The following is a 17,274-nucleotide window of genomic DNA, read 5'->3' on the forward strand; positions in this document are numbered from 1 at the left end:
AATGCAATGATGATAATGATTGAGAGATAAACAAATAAGCGCTCCTAAAAAACCTGATGTATCATATTTGTTACTCACATTTTAACATATTATAACTTAATGGATAATCAAGTTAAGCTAAGCTTCTTCAGTCCAGTTAGTGTTTCTCTTTAAATATTACTAGCAATATAAAGGTTATTTTTATGTTCTCTTTATAAAAATCACTTTATACTACACTGTATAATAACTTCATTAATAAATTATTAAAAAAACATTATATAATTATTAAAGGATCATTAGTTAATATATATTCAAATAGCTAGACATATAAGATAATGTGCTTGTTAATGTTTACTAACTAACTTATTGAACAATGATTAAGAGATAATTTTTAATGTAAATTTCAATTTAATGAAACTTTCAATTCATATGATCTAGCACTTTTTGAAATCTCCAAATGTCATTAAATTTCAGTTCATATATATCCTAATGCGCTATTTTACATTTACAAATGTACAAAATGCAGAAAGGCGTTTGGTAGCTATGTGTCACGGCTTCCAGTCCCACTGTCTCTAACAGTAACCGGCAGCGAAGGCCATCGCCCGAATACTAATGTCTCCAGAACTGCAAATCCCATTATGCATCACACACGCACTGATTGCCTCAAGCCTCCCAGCTCGCTACTCACCATCGTCAGCTCAGCCGATTGACTCTTTTATCCGAAGAACTGATACAAGCGGTTCGAGCTCTTCAAACCTTAGCCCCTGATCCGACTCCTACGCCGACATCTCCCGCTCCCGCACCAGCGCCTGTAGTACAATCTTCCGCGAGCGCGAGTCCCCGCCACGCCTCGATGGGGATCCAAGTTATTGTAAAGGTTTTGTTCTCCAGTGTTCCATATATCTCTCTCCTCAGCCCGCGCTCCACTCTACCGATGCCAGTAAAATAGCCTTTGTTTGCTCCCTACTAACTGGTCGTGCACTGGATTGGTTCACGTCGGTATGGCGAACGGACGGCTCAGCTTTCCCTGTGTTTGAGGATTTCCTTCAGCGCTTCCAAACGGTCTTTGAACACTCCAAGGAGGGTAAGGGAGCAGAAGATCGTTTTCTCGAGCTCACACAAGGCCGCTCCACCGCCATAGAATATGCTCTTGAGTTTCGCACCCTCGCAGCTCAGACCACCTGAACGTGCTGAAGGTGGTCTATATGTCACATGTCTGTCCGGTCTTGTGTTGCACATGGGTGTTTGTTATGTTGAGCCATGTGCTCTCGTCATTGTTGACCCCTCCCTCTTGTTATCTGATTATTGGTTGATTTGCTCCACCTGTCTGTCTCGTTACCCTCCTTGTTTGCCTTCCTATTTAGTCTTCCTGTGTTTGTTGTCCTGTCCTCGTTCGTTGTATTTGTTACTTTGTGTTTGTGTTTGCGCCTTGCCTTGCTCTATGTAGTTTTGGTTTGTTTATTTTATGTTTTATCTTCATTAAACACTTATTTCGCTCTGCACTGGAATCCACGGAATTATTCCCACACGCACCGTGACAGAACGAACGAGCCACATGTGGATTCCGCGGAGCGAACTTTGTCCGGCTGAGAGGGAGAATGGAATTTCTCTCTTTAAATATTTCTCCCTGTGTGCCCAGAGGAATGAGGAGAGGAGGGCAGCTGAGTCTTCCTCACTGGTCTCTCCTGGAATGGGATCATCGTCATCGGATCCGTGCAGCGTTGGGAATCCGTCTATGGTTTTAACCAACTTCGAGTCTGCACAGATCCGTCAAAAGGGACGGAGAAGGAGACATAATCCGTCTGCCCAGTCTGAGACTGTTCACGTCACGTCTACCCAGTCAGAGACTGTTCACGTTTCCGTCTGCCCAGCGAGAGACTGTTCACGTCACGTCTGCCCAGCGAGAGACTGTTCACGTCACGTCTGCCCAGCGAGAGATTGTTCACATCCCGTCTGCCCAGCGAGAGACTGTTCACGTCCTGTCTGCCCAGCGAGAGACTGTTCACGTCCCGTCTGCCCAGCGAGAGACTGTTCACGTCCCGTCTGCCCAGCGAGAGACTGTTCACGTCCCGTCTGCCCAGTCAGAGACTGTTCACGTTCCGTCTGCCCAGTCAGAGACTGTTCACGTTCCGTCTGCCCAGTCAGAGACTGTTCACGTCACGTCTGCCCAGCGAGAGACTGTTCACGTCACGTCTGCCCAGCGAGAGACTGTTCACGTCACGTCTGCCCAGCGAGAGACTGTTCACGTCACGTCTGCCCAGCGAAAGACTGTTCCTGTCCCGTCTGCCCAGTCAGAGACTGTTCACGTTCCGTCTGCCTTCATGGACCTGGACTATCTGGAGCGTCTGGCTCGGATCCTGGACATGTCTGTGTCTACTGTTCCAGAGCCGGAGCCAGTGTCTCCTGTCCCAGAGCCGGAGCCAGTGTCCGTTGTTCCAGAGCCGGAGGCAGAGCCAGTGCCCGTTCCAGAGCCGGAGGCAGAGCCAGTGCCTGTTCCAGAGCCGGAGTCAGAGCCAATGCCTGTTCCAGAGCCGGAGGCAGAGCCAGTACCCGTTCCGGAGCCGGAGGCAGAGCCAGAGCCGGAGGCAGAGCCAGTGCCGTCTGCCTTCCTGGACCTGGACTATCTGGAGCATCTGGCTCGGATCCTGGACATACCCGTGTCTCCTGTTCCAGAGCCGGAGCCAGTGTCTCCTGTTCCAGAGCCGGAGCCAGTGTCTCCTGTTCCAGAGCCGGAGCCAGTGTCTGCTGTTCCAGAGCCGGAGGCAAAGCCATTGCCTGTTCCAGAGCCGGAGGCAGAGCAAGTGCCTGTTCCAGAGCCGGAGGCAGAGCCAGTGCCTATTCCAGAGTTGGAGCCAATGTCTGTTCCAGACCCAGTGTTTGTTTCTGTGTTTGTGTCTGTCCTTGTGACCATTTCTGTTCTAGTGACTGTTCCTGAGCCGGTGTTTGCAGTTCCTGAGCCGGTGGCTGCTGCTCCAGAGGCAGAGCCAGTGCCTGTTCCAGAGCCGGAGGCAGAGCCAGTGCCTGTTCCAGAGCCGGAGGCAGAGCCAGTGCCTGTTCCAGAGCTGGAGCAAATGTCTGTTCCAAAGCCAGTGCCTGTTCAAGTGCCAGAACAAGTGTTTGTTCCTGTGTTTGTGTCTGTTCTTGTGGATGTTACAGTTCTTATGGCTGTTCCTGAGCCGGTGTCTGTTCCTGAGCCGGTGTCTGTTCCTGAGCTGGTGTCTGTTCCTGAGCCGGTGTCTGTTCCTGAACGGGTGTCTGTTCCTGAGCCGGTGTCTGGTCCTGAGCCGGTGTGTGGTCCTGAGAGGGCATCATCGCCTTGGCCGCCCGAGGGGTCCTGGCCGCCCGAGGGGTCTTCACTTCCCTGGCCGCCCGAGGGGTCTTCACCGCCCTGGCCCCCCTGGCCGCCCGAGGGGTCTTCACCGCCCTGGCCGCCCGAGGGATCTTCACCGCCCTGGCCGCCCGATGAACTCTTTTTTTCGCCCTGGCCGCCCGATTAACTCTGTTTCGCCCTGGCCGCCCGATTAACTCTGTTTCGCCCTGGCCGTCCGATGAACCTTGTTTCGCCCTGGCTGCCCGATGGACTCTGTTTTGCCCTAGTCTGTTCCTTTTTTTTTTCTTTTTTTTTCTGGTCTGTACCTCCCGTTCCCCCCGGTCTGTCCCTCCCGTCCCTCCCGATGATGTTTCCTTCCTGTCCCGCCTTGGCCTGATGGAGCGTCTGGTATCCGATCCGTAGGGAGGGGGTTATGTCACATGTCTGTCCGGTCTTGTGTTGCACATGGGTGTTTGTTATGTTGAGCCATGTGCTCTCGTCATTGTTGACCGCTCCCTCTTGTTATCTGATTATTGGTTGATTTGCTCCACCTGTCTGTCTCGTTACCATCCTTGTTTGCCTTCCTATTTAGTCTTCCTGTGTTTGTTGTCCTGTGCTCGTTCGTTATATTTGTTACGTTGTGTTTGTGTTTGCGTCTTGCCTTGCTCTATGTAGTTTTGGTTTGTTTATTTTATGTTTTATCTTCATTAAACACTTATTTCGCTCTGCACTGGAATCCACGGAATTATTCCCACACGCACTGTGACACTATAGGCATGGCTTAACCCATGAACTGCAAGCGGAGCTGGCCTGTCGCGACGAGGGAAGAAGTTTTGACCAGTTCGTTCACTTGTCCATTCAAATAGAAGATCTGATACGTTCACGCCGTCCAAGCAGTCGCTTCACATTTCCCGCACGCTACCTCTATGCTTCGCGAGCCTCAGGTTCCCCTCCAGTTGATACCTGTGAACCCTGCAGATTAACACTTCTCGGTTGACCCAGGGGGAAAAGGAGCGACGTAAGTCACAGAATTTGTGTCTGTACTGTGGCTGGACGGGACACTTTCGTCTTGAATACCCATTACGACCCACTCCTAAGGATGTCAAACCGGTGAGTCTGTCTGTTGATTCCCTTAACCCCCATTCCTGTGTCTCTGTACCCCTCGCATTCCGCATCAATGGCCGAGTACTTTCCACACCAGCCCTTATCGATTCCGGAGCCGCTGGGAATTTTATGTCCCCAGATTATGCCTTGCAACACAGGATTGCCTTAATTCCCTGTTCCTCTCTCCTTTCAGTCGAAGCTATCGACGGGCGGCCACTAGGCTCTGGCCGAATCTCCCACGTCACTCAAGAGCTTCACATGCGAACAGGAGTCCTTCACTGGGGAACCATCCAATTTTTTGTACTTCATGCACCGAGCACACCTGTCATCTTGGACGTACCCTGGCTCCGCAAACATGACCCACACAATCAATGGGCTACTGGTCAAATCGGCCGCTGGGGTAAGAACTGTCTCACTACCTGTCTAACCTCTGTCACTCCTTCCCCAGTTCAGAGCATCAGCGAGCCCTGAGAGAGCACCGAGTTGAGCTGTCTGCCTCCCATGTATCATGATCTGACGGAAGCCTTCAGCAAGACCCAAGAATCCAAGTTGCCCCCTCACCGGGCGTCCGATTGTGCCATCGACCTCTTGCCAGGTTCCACACCCTCCAGGGGTCGAGTTTTTCCAGTCTCTCAACCCGAGACCGAGGCCATGCAGAAATACATCAAAACAGAACTCGCTAAAGGGTTTATTCGACCAGGCACGTCCCCCCTGTCGGACATTTTTTTCTTTGTGCAGAAGAAAGACGAAGGTCTCCGACCTTGTATTGATTATAGAGCCCTCAACGACTGCACTGTCAAGTTTCGCTACCCGTTGCCTCTAGTACCCTCAGCTCTGGAACTCCTTCGTACGGCCAAGTTCTTCACTAAACTGGACTTGCGGTGCACTTATAACCTGATTCGCATCCGCGAGGGGGATGAGTGGAAGACTGCTTTCTCCACCTGCACTGGGCACTATGAGTATCTGGTCATGCCTTTCGGTCTCTCAAACAGCCCAGCCGTTTTCCAGTCCTTCATTAATGATGTGTTTCGGGACACGCTCCACCGGTTCGTCATTGTCTACATTGACGATATTCTGATTTATTCTGATAACCTGAAAGACCACATCCAACACGTCAAAGCAGTTCTCCAGAGGCTCATTCAACAACAACTCTACACAAAAATTGAGAAATGTGATTTCCAAAAAAACCTCCTTAACGTTCTTGGGCTGTGTCATCAGTCCAGAAGGCGTGGCGATGGACAAGAGTAATGTCAAGGCGGTGCTGGATTGGCCTCAACCCATCTCTTTGAAGGAACTGCAGCTCTTCCTTGGGTTTGCAACTTCTACCGCTGCTTCATTAAGGACTTCATCACAGTGGCTGGACCCCTTACCTCTCTTGTACGTAAGAACGTGTCACGGATTCCCTGGAATGAGAGTGCCATTCTCGCCTTTAATCACCTAAAACAACGGTTCGCCACAGCGCCCATCCTGCACCATCCTAACCCGAGCTGCCTTTCATAGTGGAAGTGGATGCCTCTACGGGATTAGGCGCCATCCTCTCACAACGACAAGATTCTCCACCTAAATTGTATCCGTGCGCCTACTACTCCAAGAAGCTCAACTCGGCGGAACGGAATTATGATGTAGGAGATCGAGAATTACTGGCAATGAAAGCTGCATTTGAAGAGTTGCGGCACTGGCTAAAGGGAGCCCGCAGATCTTCCTCCGCAGTCCATCCTTGTGGAGGGTGAAGAAGCCTACCGTGTCCACCAACTGCTAAATTCCAGACGTCGAGGCGGTCATCTCCAGTATCATGGATCATCGCAAATGATATTCTGGACCCCACACTCATTCACGAGTTCCATCATAACCACCCAAACAAGCCTGCCCCCCGACCACGTGGTAGACCCCGTCGACGCCTGCATCCTCGCGCCGGGAGTCGCTCGCAGGGAGGGGGCTCTGTCACGGCTTCCAGTCCCGCTGTCTCTAACAGTAACCGGCAGCGAACGCCCTCGCCCGAATACTTATGTCTCCAGAACTGCAAATCCCATTATGCAACACTTACGCACTGATTGCCTTCCACCAGTGTCTAATGATCACCTGTCTTTAGCCTATATCAACCATGACCACGGCTCACTCTGTGCGAAGTATTGTTTCACAGTTGTGTTGCATGTCCGAGCCTTTTCCTGGAAGTTTTCCTGACTCTACCCCTTGCTATTCTAGATCTCCATGTTTTTACGCAGCCTGCCTATCGACCCTCTGCCTGTCCCTGGATTTCCGTTGGTTTGCTGCCCGCCTACCGATCCCCTGCCCGGCTTACTACACGTTTCTGCACGCCCCACTACACTGTTTAAGCTGTTTTTGACTCCTGTTAAGCGACCTTAATAAACTTTGTTGCAAATGGACCTGACTCCGACTTCTAAATCACAACACTATGAGTGATCTGGATGTTTAACAGAAAATGTAACATAAGAATGACTGGTCCCACATATGTCTTTAACTATGTACTAGTGTCAAAAAATAAAAATGAATTGTTAAGTATGTACGTATGTTCCAGTTCTATTGCAAAACACTGTTGCTGCTATTGAGGTGTGATACGGGTAAGGTTAGGGCAGGTTTGGTGATACGGGTAGGTTGAATGGTTTGGTTAAAATGATAGTTCACCCAAAAATTATGATTTAGCCCATGATGAGCCCATGATTTACTCACCCTCAAGTCATCCTAGGTGTATTTGACATTCTTCTTTCAGACGAATACAATTGGAGTTATATTAAAAAATATCCTGGCTCTTCCAAGCTTTATAATAGCAGTGAATGGCCATTTATGTCTTGAAGTCCATACAAGTGCATCTATCCATCATAAAAGTGCTCCACACTGCTCAGGGGGTTAATAAAGGCCTTCTGAAGCAAAGCTTTGTGTAAGACAAATATCCATATTTAATTTTTTTTAAAGTAAAATAATTAGCTTCCAGCCAAATGAACATACGGATTCGACTTAACTGTAAAGCGCAACTTACACGAGTGATGCGACGTACTGCTGATATTAACGTCACACAAAAAGCACTACGGTATTTCCGACGTCATAAGTTGCTTAAGTTAGGCGTAAGTGGACTGCGAATGGCCGTTTGGCCGAAAGCTAGAATTTTACTTTGTAACGTGTTAAATATGGATATTTGTCTTACACAAGAAGGCCTTTATTAACCCCCCGGAGCAGTGAGGAGCATTTATACGCCTATACATCTGGACCATTATTTCAAAGTGAAAAAGATGTTTTTCAGTTTAAAATAATGGTCCAGACCTTTATTAGTTCCTGCAGAGGGAGTTAACACCTGAGTAATTAGTGATGCATTTTATGATCACGTTAAGAGTAAAAAAAGACAATTGCTCACATCTTAGATGTATTAAGGTTGTGATTAGTAATTCTTTATAATTTGTCATAGTTATCTATTATTTAGTAATGATACCAATTTCATTCAGTAATTATTGATTACCTATTTAGGAACTAAATCCTAAATACAATATTACTTACTGATTAGTTAAGCTTGTTTCCATATTAATTAATAGAAGCTGAAGTTTTCACGTAGTACTACTACATACTCCAACATTACTTCCTGCAAAGTTTATTTTTAATGACGGACCATTATTCTAAAGTGCTACTGAAATGTGCACAGAATGTTATATTTTAAAGCGATATGGATTTGAACAACTCAAAACGGCGTTGTTGTTTAAATGAACAGCAAAAATGCATTTTACGTTTTAAGTTGGCCATTTTGGGTGCCTGAAAACGCAAACCTTTGAAAATGGGTTTCAAAGTGCAACTTTTTGAAAACGGTCTTAAACAACAAAAACGCGACTCTCTGAAGACAATGACGTCGCGTTTTTAATCATTTTCGTTTTGCAGATCGTGTGAATGAGGATTGTTTTGACAATGGTGTCGTCTGTACGCGGAATACTCAAAGGAAAAACGTACCCTAACTAAACCCTTAGTCTCTCTCTCGCTCGCTCTCTCTCTTATAATACTATAGGCTACTTATGACTTTCCTGAAGCAGTCAGAGACTTTCTAGTTTCTAGTTCTAAAGTGACATTTTTTAATTACGAAGGTTTGGGTGTATTAGTCTTTGTTTTTCGTTATTTATTTACATACTCTTGTTGAACTGTTGTATAAAAGCACAATCCCAGTCTTGCAATACATTATGCTTGCAGACGCCACTTTAGACAAAGATAAAATGTTCAGTGAGACAAGTGAAGCAAAGTCATATTATTGAACCAAGTCCAGTAAGCCAGAACCCCCATTGCGTTGCTCAATATTTTATTAAGGCATTTCCATTACAGAGGATACGTTAATGGCATCATCTATAATTCTATTATATATACAATCTCAGGTGAAACCCTATTACATTTTGGTGTGTCACTCTCATTAAGTAATATAAAAGAAAGCGAGATGATGCCACAATGTTGCTAACATGGAAGATAATGTGAATTTAAAACCATTGTCAATCTTGTGGTATTGAGTTAATCCATCACTAAATTGTGACATATGATCAATTAATGTGTTTTTGATGTCAGCTTCAGCAGTCTTTGAATGTCTGGTTCAATATTGAGAGTCTGAAACTTTCTACTGTATCTCTTGAAGGGTTCACCCTCTGGCCCAATTAGAAACTTTTCAAAATTCCAAGAAATATCATTCCGACTGATGGGATTCCAGACCAGATATTTGGGGTCCTGCATAAGTGACATAGGATCATCATCTGGATAAGGAAGCTTGTCTTTCAAGTAGGAAAAGACAGGATGTGTATCACTCCCATTTACAACACACTTTTCAAAAATGGTGAACGCAGGCTTATACCCTTCACCTGGACGTACATACTTCAAGGAATTTAGAATTTCTGCATCAGAGCAGTTCTCCTGGAAAATGACAAAATGGAAAAAGTAGGGAGAATTCAGTGATTACAATAAAAATAATGTACAATATTCCTACAAAGTTCTTCATCAATACTAGTAAAAGCATGAATAGTTGCATTTACCATTTTGTGGACACTGAGCCCACAAGTAAAATACATATGTAGAACTAAGTGTAACTTAAATAGTGAATAAAAGTTGAGTTGCACTTCCTCATTTACAAACCTGGTATCCAAACTGGTTGCAGGGAAAGCCCAGGACCACAAGTCGGTGAGGATATCTGCTCTGGAGCTCATTAAGCTGGATATAGTCCTGGGTGGTTGTCCCTCAGAGTGATGCCACATTTTCTATTAGTACCACTCGTCCTCTGAAAATATTAAAATCAATTGTTTCCCCTTCCAGCGTAGATGCATGTAGATCATAAAATGTCTTAGCTATAAATGTCATGTTCAGTCTTGCTCTCCTCTTCACAATGACATAAGCAGTGTCTTTTTCTACAATAATGTGACAGGTCATGTGATGTCATGTATAATGCATGCCAGGTGTCTTACACAGATATATGATAGTCAACCTTTTGTAAAGATAACTGTCTTAAAATATGGAATTAAAGACCGGTGCAATGAAGCAAACAATGTAGTTTTGAATCCTGAACTATTCAATTTAGCTAGAATAATACAAAGTATTCATAAAAGATTGAAATGGAAGGCCTGCTGCAGATAAAATAAAACTCCATTGAGCTCTGTGGAAATTTTTAGCAACCATATCAGTTTCTGGGCCATATTTTATTGATGATGTCTGTCTCAATTTCATTGAACGTTCTAAAAAATGGATGACTGCACATGTTAATCTTCTTTAGAGTGCCTAGATCTTTCATACAGTGTAGTGAATAAGATGTCACTTAATTGTTCCATTTTTTTGTACCATTAATTTCTTTGGCAATAGGTCAAAGCATGGTGCAAATATGTATGTCAAGTCAAGTCACCTTTATTTATATAGCACTTTTTACAATACAGATTGTTTCAAAGCATCTTTACAGAGATAACAGGAAAATAATGTTGTAAAAATATTGTTAAATATAAAATTAAATGGAATGCGTTGTGGTCGTGTCCAGGCGCAAGTCCACCATCTGATCTGGATACGGCCCGGGTCTGGCTGATTACAGTTAACCTCGGAATAAACGGAAAGACTAAAATTAGCGTAGATGCCATTCTTTTTATGATGTAGCGAGTAGCCTAGATCAGGTGTTATAGGAAGTGTTCCCGGTTCTGGCTGACTTAATTTATGCAGCCTAATAATCATTTAACTGATTTGAATAATAGGATGTATAGTGTTCTATGTGTATGCCAGGTTGAAGAGATTTGTTTTTTAGAGTGTTTCTGCTTCCCGGACAATGTTAGGAAGATTGTTCCAAAGTTTAGGTGCTAAATAGGAAAAGGATCAACCGCCAGCTGGCCGAAATTTTTGAGATTGCAATAGACGTGAAGGACTATAATGTGTTAGGAGCTCGCTCAAGTGGGGAGCTAAACCATTTAGTGCTTTGTAAGCAATATTTTAAAATTGATACGATGTTTAATAGGGAGCCAATAGAGTTTTGACAGAACCGGGCTAATATGGTCATACTTCCTTGTTCTAGTAAGAACTCTAGCTGCTGCGTTTTGGACCAGCTGTAGTTTATTTTATTAAGCGTGCAGGGCAACCACCCCATAAATTGCATAACAATAATCTAGCCTTGATGACATGAATGCATGAACTAATTGTTCTACATTTGTCATTGAGAGCATATGCATAATTTAGATATATTTAAGGTGGAAAAATGCGGTTTTACAGATACTACACATGACTTTCAAATGAAAGATTGCTATCAAACAGCACACCCAGGTTCCTAACCGACGACGAAGACTTGACAGAGCAGCCATCAAGTGTTAGACAGTATTCTAGGTTATTACGTAAGGATTATTGGTTTTTTGTCCAATAATTAGAATCTCTGTTTTTTCCGAATTAATTATAGGAAATTACTAGTCATCCAGTTTTTTATATCAGCTATGCATTCCGTTAATTGGTAAGTTTCGTCAGGGCATGAAGAAATGTAGAGCTGAGATCGTCAGCATAACAGTGAAAACTAATGCCATGCTTCCTAATGATATCTCCTAAGGGTATGTACAGAGTGAACGGCAGCGGTCCTAGTACTGAGGTACACCATACTTAACTTGTTATAGATAAGACATCTCTTCATTTACTGCTACAAACTGATAACGGTCAGATAATGATTTAAACCATGCTAATGCAATTCCACTAATGCCAACCTAATTTGGCATTTGACGAGTCTATTTAAAAGAATGTTGTGGTCAATAGTATCAAATGCAGCACAAATGAGTAGCACTAATAGAGAGATACAACCACGATCGGATGATAAGAGCAAATCATTTGTGACTCTAATGAGAGCTGTCTCAGCACTATGGTATGGTCTAAATCCTGACTGAAAGTCCTTGCAGATACCATTTCTTTCTAGAAAGGAACATAGTTGTAAAGATACTGCCTTTTCTAGCATGTTTGACGGAAAAGGTAGATTCGAGATCGGCCTCTAATTGACTAATTCTGCAGGATCAAGTTGCGTTTTTTTAACAAGCGGTTTAATCATAGCCAGCTTAAAAGTTTTTGATACGTATCCTAATGACAAAGATTAATTAATGATATTAAGATTTAGATGATTTAACGAGTTTGGAAAATTGTTCGTCTCTGAATGTAAGTTTTCCTCAAGGAGACTACAATGCACTGCCTGATGCGATATTGTAGTAGACGGTTGCATAGTTATAATTTTCGCCCTGATAATATCAATCTTGTAAGTTAAGAAATTCATAAAGTCATTACTGCTGTGGTGCTTGAAAATGTCTGGGATTGAAGCTTTATTTGTAGTTAATTTAGCCACGTTTTCAAATAAATACCTAGGGGTTTGTTTATTTTCTTCGAATAGGGTTGAAAAATAAGCTGATCTAGCAGCTTTTAAAGGGTTAGTTCGCCCATTTAAGACATGAAGTTGTATGCAATCCTTACCAGCACTATAGTACACACTGACCCACTCTGTTGTCACCTCTCTGGTCAGAGTTCTGGCCGCTGGAAGTTTTTCAATAAAGTAATCCCGGTTATTTTCCGGGGCCACAAAACTGTGCGTTTTTACGTGAAAAAATGATTTGCGTTTCAAAGCTTGATTCATTTACCACACAAAAAACACGCCGGTCAAAATTCATACCTCAGTTTTAATCGGCACTATTTTCTATCCATTTCTATCAATCCGCGCTGCTGTCAACGTCAACAGTGCGCACGTTCCGATCAGCTGTTGATAGCGCGACTCGCTGACAACAAGTCTGACTGCGAAACTTCTGATGATGAAACCAATTTTAGCACAATGTCAGACGGATCAGGGATACCTTTATGAACCGGAGTATACAAGATCAAATCAAATGTTATTGATTGCAACACAAAACCTCAATTGTGTGTGTGTTCAATCAAATAGTTTTCTCAGCAAATTGTACCAATATCCCTATGTACTGTTGTTATATTAGACATCTTTTTTCACGTGTTTTATAATGGAATCTAAACATCAGCTTGTTTACCGTACAGTTTAGAAATGGGATTATAAAGTTAGTAAATAGAGCTTACCCGTACGTGGTACTGGTAGGCTACAGCAAAACTCTTCCTTTTGAATTTGTTTTTCCCTTTTCCTCCGTGGTTGGGGATGTAATCGTCTTCGCTGAAGTGAGCACTACACACCTACACAAAATCCTTTATTCTGGATATTTTAGCTCCCGCAGAGTAGCCGATGGCAACCAGCCAAAGCTGTCTCATAGTTATATTCGAAACAGGAAAACGATGGAATCTGAACTTTGATCCCGGCACATCCTTGGTCACAGCCTGGGAATTTACAAGTTCGCACCAATGTTAATTTAATACTTTTTATGTCTTTGTCAATCAATTGTATAAAGAACACTATGAAACAGCTGATCGGAACGTGGGCACTGTTGACGTTGACAGCAGCGCGGATTAATAGAAATGGAAAGAAAATAGTGCCGATTAAAACTGAGGTATGAATTTTGACCGGCGTGTTTTTTGTGTGGTAAATTAATCAAGCTTTGAAACGCAAATCATTTGTTTGAAAAGGGTTGAAGCTAAACTCTGCAGGAAAGTGGATCATAAGAGCTTGCCCAATTCTGATTTCCAACATCAAACACAATCTTCGAGAGAGGGTAAAGGCCAAAGAGGAGATATATCCAGCTGCACACCCGCAGCACCACCAGTTTCAGAACCCCAGTGCCAGAACCCCAGCGCCAGAACCGGAAGTGAGGGAGGGGCGGAATTATTTACAATGACACAAGCATGGTTATTTTTGCAATTATTTAAAAATATTAAAAATTGTTGCACCTTTTAAATAATATTTAGGGTATGTTTTTATTACACAGTGAGTCACTGCTCGTTGTATGAACTATAACTGGTATGTGACAAATAAAGAGCAAGACAGTGCTCGTGTTGTTTGAAGACGTGAGAGTGCGCGCGCGCGGCCGGGGCTCTCTCTCTCTCTGCTCGTTAAGCGCCCTGTCATGCGCAGCAGTCATTCTATTCCGCCAAAAAGCGGACGATCTGACGGGTTTTAGAAGATTTAATACAACCTAAAACTAAAAAACAGACCCGACCTCTATTTGAGACCGGACTTATATTTACCCAGACCTGCAGCCACACGGGGTATTGCACAAAAGCAAGATAAGGGATTAAGCTGGGATTTTCCAGTTATCCTGGCTGAATTTAGCCCTTACTTGGTTGCATGAAGGGAGGCTAAATTAATCTACATTAAGTTACTATGGAGATTTACACTTTGCAGCTAGCCTGCTCCGGAGCAGGCTAACAACCAGGCTAAGATTAATCCTAGTGATTTATCGGCTAGTTCCTCCCTAAATCCTACTAGATATTAATGTGTTTTAGTCACTTCATGGTCCTGCATTAAAATACTAGATATACTGTCATTCATCTAAGTATGCGTACTGTTATTTTAGTTATTATTGAAAACTGCTGTTCATTTCACTGTCAGAGGTTTGATGAATATATATATATTATTCGAGATTTAAAGCGTTTATTGTCATACACCCAGTGAGGAAAGCAGATTTTCCTGAGCAATTATTACTTTGCTGTCCACAATGAATGCCAACACAGTGCAAAATAACTATACTATACAATATGAGAAATAGAATATAGACTATGTATATCTATATATGCAAGTATAGAGTAGAAATGTACTGTTGAATGAGAAAACATTTTTTTTGCAGTTGATGAGATAATAAGAAATGGCTCATGAAGTTGCAAATGTGGTTTCAATTAAGTCCGTAACGAGGTCAATGTGTAGTATATATAGACTAAAGATTTGTGTGTTTCCTATTCACAATGGCTTGTCCTTTGTTGGATGATGAAGTTGATGAGGAAGTTTTAATACTCAGACGAGCATTCAGGCATGAAAGAGTCTTCCGAGATAGGGCAGACCCATTGGCCTTTTCAGACGAATATCTGACTGAGAGGTACAGATTCTCAGGTGATGGCATCAGATATTTGTGTAGGCTGCTGGGTCCAAACATACAGCACAAGACAGCACGGAGCCATGCTCTCATTGTCCCACAGATGGTCTGCGTAGCACTGCGATTCTTTGCAAGTGGCATGTTTCTGTATTCTGTCGGTGATGCAGAAAACCTCAATAAAGCCACTATTTGCCGCACAATAAGAAATGTAAGTCTGGCATTGAAATCTCTTGTGCACATATTTATCACCTTCCCTGGTCACAGAAGATTCATCCACATCAAGGAGGAGTTCTACAAGATTGCAGGTTACATGAATAATAACAGATTACTACAAAATGTTACATTAGCATAGTCACAGTATGACACTCATTATTTTGTGTTACAGCTTTTCCTAATGTAATTGCCTTGGTACAGTGGATTGCACCCATATTCGTATCCAACGCCCCTCAGGGGCACATGAGGGAGATTATGTTAACAGGAAATCCTTCCACAGTGTCAATGTTCAGGTAAGAATGAGTTATGGTTACTGTCAGCTACATAATTATTCTGTGGATTAAATGACCTTAATAGGCTATATATTTTTACAGATGATCTGTGATGCTGACTGCCTTATCACAAATTTAGAGGCAAAGTGGCCTGGCTCAGTCCATGACTCCAGAATCTTTCGGGCAAGTAGAATTTACCAGAGACTCTCTCTAGGTAAGCCACCCCATTTTTTTTAAGCACCTTGAACATCAAGGGTACAGTACTTGTAAGAATTATGTTTTGTATTCGCAGGGGAGTTCTCTGGTGTGCTGCTGGGGGACAAAGGCTATGCCTGTGAGACATTTCTGATGACTCCCCTTACAGACCCCCAAACCCCAGCACAGCAAGCTTACAACCATGCCCATGCCAAAACCAGGGCTCGAATTGAAATGACCTTCGGCCTCCTGAAATCACGATTTCAGTGCCTGCACCACCTGAGGGTCTCCCCAGACAGAGCATGTGATGTGACTGTTGCCTGCACAGTGCTGCACAATATTGCCAGCCTAAGAAAAGAAAGGGCTCCCAGAGTTGCTTTGGATGTTAATTGGGACAATGCTGCCATATTCCCAGATAACAGAAATGGAAGACTTGTTAGAGAACAATACATTGCAAATTATTTCAGTTAATTTAGTTTTGATTTAGCCCATCCCTTAATAAAGGATAATGCAGGCTATATAACTTTTTCATGTGTACATGCATTTTATTTGGAATCAGCAGCACACACTGTGGTTATCTTCCCAAATTCTAGTTCCACTTCACTGGATCAATAAATATAAAGTGTATACTTGACATTCATAAAAAAAAAGTTACAAGACCACAATAGTTTTGGAATATTTTTCTTTTATTATTTTGCTGTTATCACTTGTCAGCTTGGAGCTTTGGAGAGAAAAAAATATAATGATTAATACATTGTGTTACAGTCATGGTTACAGTATGAACTGAAGTCACTTACTTCTCTTTCTAGTTTCTGGATTTCCAGTTCTAGTTTCCTCAGTGTCTTGTGTTTAATTTGCATCTCAAGGTCCATGTCCTGCAGCTTTCTTTTGTTCACATCAATCTTGACTTCTGTCAGCTCGATCTGTCTCTTTAGATGGGTTGTGTAGAGATATCTGACAGTTTGTGGATTCTGTGAAGACCTTTTAGTTAGCATAGCAGAATTTTGGCATAATGTAAATTTACTTTAGGCAATACGCACTATGTTACCAGGCTGCTTATCAGGTTGCCCAATGTCAGGATCCTGTAACAAATAATATTTTCTATTAGTACCACTTCCCTGACTTCTTATCTATTATGAACTTATAAAAAAATGTGTCTATTTTCACAAAATACCAAGAGCCTTCTGGAGTCCAGCGACACAGTCTCATCGGCAGAAGTGCACTCCACTGCTGTAGATGTGGCTTCCCTCTGCCATTTCAATACTTGTATTGATATTTTTTGACAGGACATGCAAAGCCTATGATTTAATAAAGAGTACTCACCGGCAAATCATAGTCTGTTGGCTCCAAAAGTGTAAGGGTGCTACCAGCCACTATAAGGCAAAGTCACACAGTTTACAAAACAAAATATATATGGATTTCAATATTTTCCATGTGCAGTTGTATGGCAATAATGTACTTTGTATGAAGAGGCCAGTATCCCTTGCTGGGCCAGAGTCAGTGGATGTCCCTCCCTGGATCCCTTCAATCACTGGCTTCCCTTTATTTAGGTCCAGGGCCAGCTCCTCTGCTGGGGTAAAGTCTTGGGTTGGAAGGCCACCCCCGTACCAGATATATGACTTTTTTTTTATTGCTAAAATCAGCACAGACAAAAAAATGTCAGCAAACATGTCACCTATGTTCTCCGCAAACAAGTCACTTACCAGCCTGCAAAATATTCTTGTATTTAATCTTGACTTGCTGCCAAGTCCTTTTTTGGCCAGACATG

The 17,274-nt window shown here is 43.1% G+C and overlaps 1 protein-coding gene and 1 long non-coding RNA gene across 2 annotated transcripts; both read right to left on the reverse strand.

The window, feature by feature from the left end:
* Positions 1-8,664: 8,664 nt before the first annotated feature.
* Positions 8,665-9,857, reverse strand: gpx2 (glutathione peroxidase 2). Its single transcript, XM_077238628.1, has 2 exons — positions 9,497-9,857; positions 8,665-9,277 (listed from the first exon to the last, which is right to left on the reverse strand). The coding sequence occupies exons 1-2, from the start codon at positions 9,785-9,787 to the stop codon at positions 8,918-8,920; spliced, it is 651 nt and encodes a 216-aa protein (XP_077094743.1). The 5' UTR covers positions 9,788-9,857; the 3' UTR covers positions 8,665-8,917.
* A 6,317-nt stretch (positions 9,858-16,174) lies between these two features.
* LOC143746350 (uncharacterized) lies at positions 16,175-16,441 on the reverse strand. Its single transcript, XR_013206506.1, has 2 exons — positions 16,304-16,441; positions 16,175-16,227 (listed from the first exon to the last, which is right to left on the reverse strand). It is a non-coding gene; the product is annotated as an uncharacterized LOC143746350 (long non-coding RNA).
* Between the last annotated feature and the right edge of the window lie 833 nt (positions 16,442-17,274).

The sequence above is a fragment of the Siphateles boraxobius genome, unplaced genomic scaffold (genome assembly GCF_051911475.1).
Source record: "Siphateles boraxobius isolate OS27281-9 unplaced genomic scaffold, OSU_SipBor_1 22, whole genome shotgun sequence".
Taxonomy (NCBI): Eukaryota; Metazoa; Chordata; class Actinopteri; order Cypriniformes; family Leuciscidae; genus Siphateles; species Siphateles boraxobius.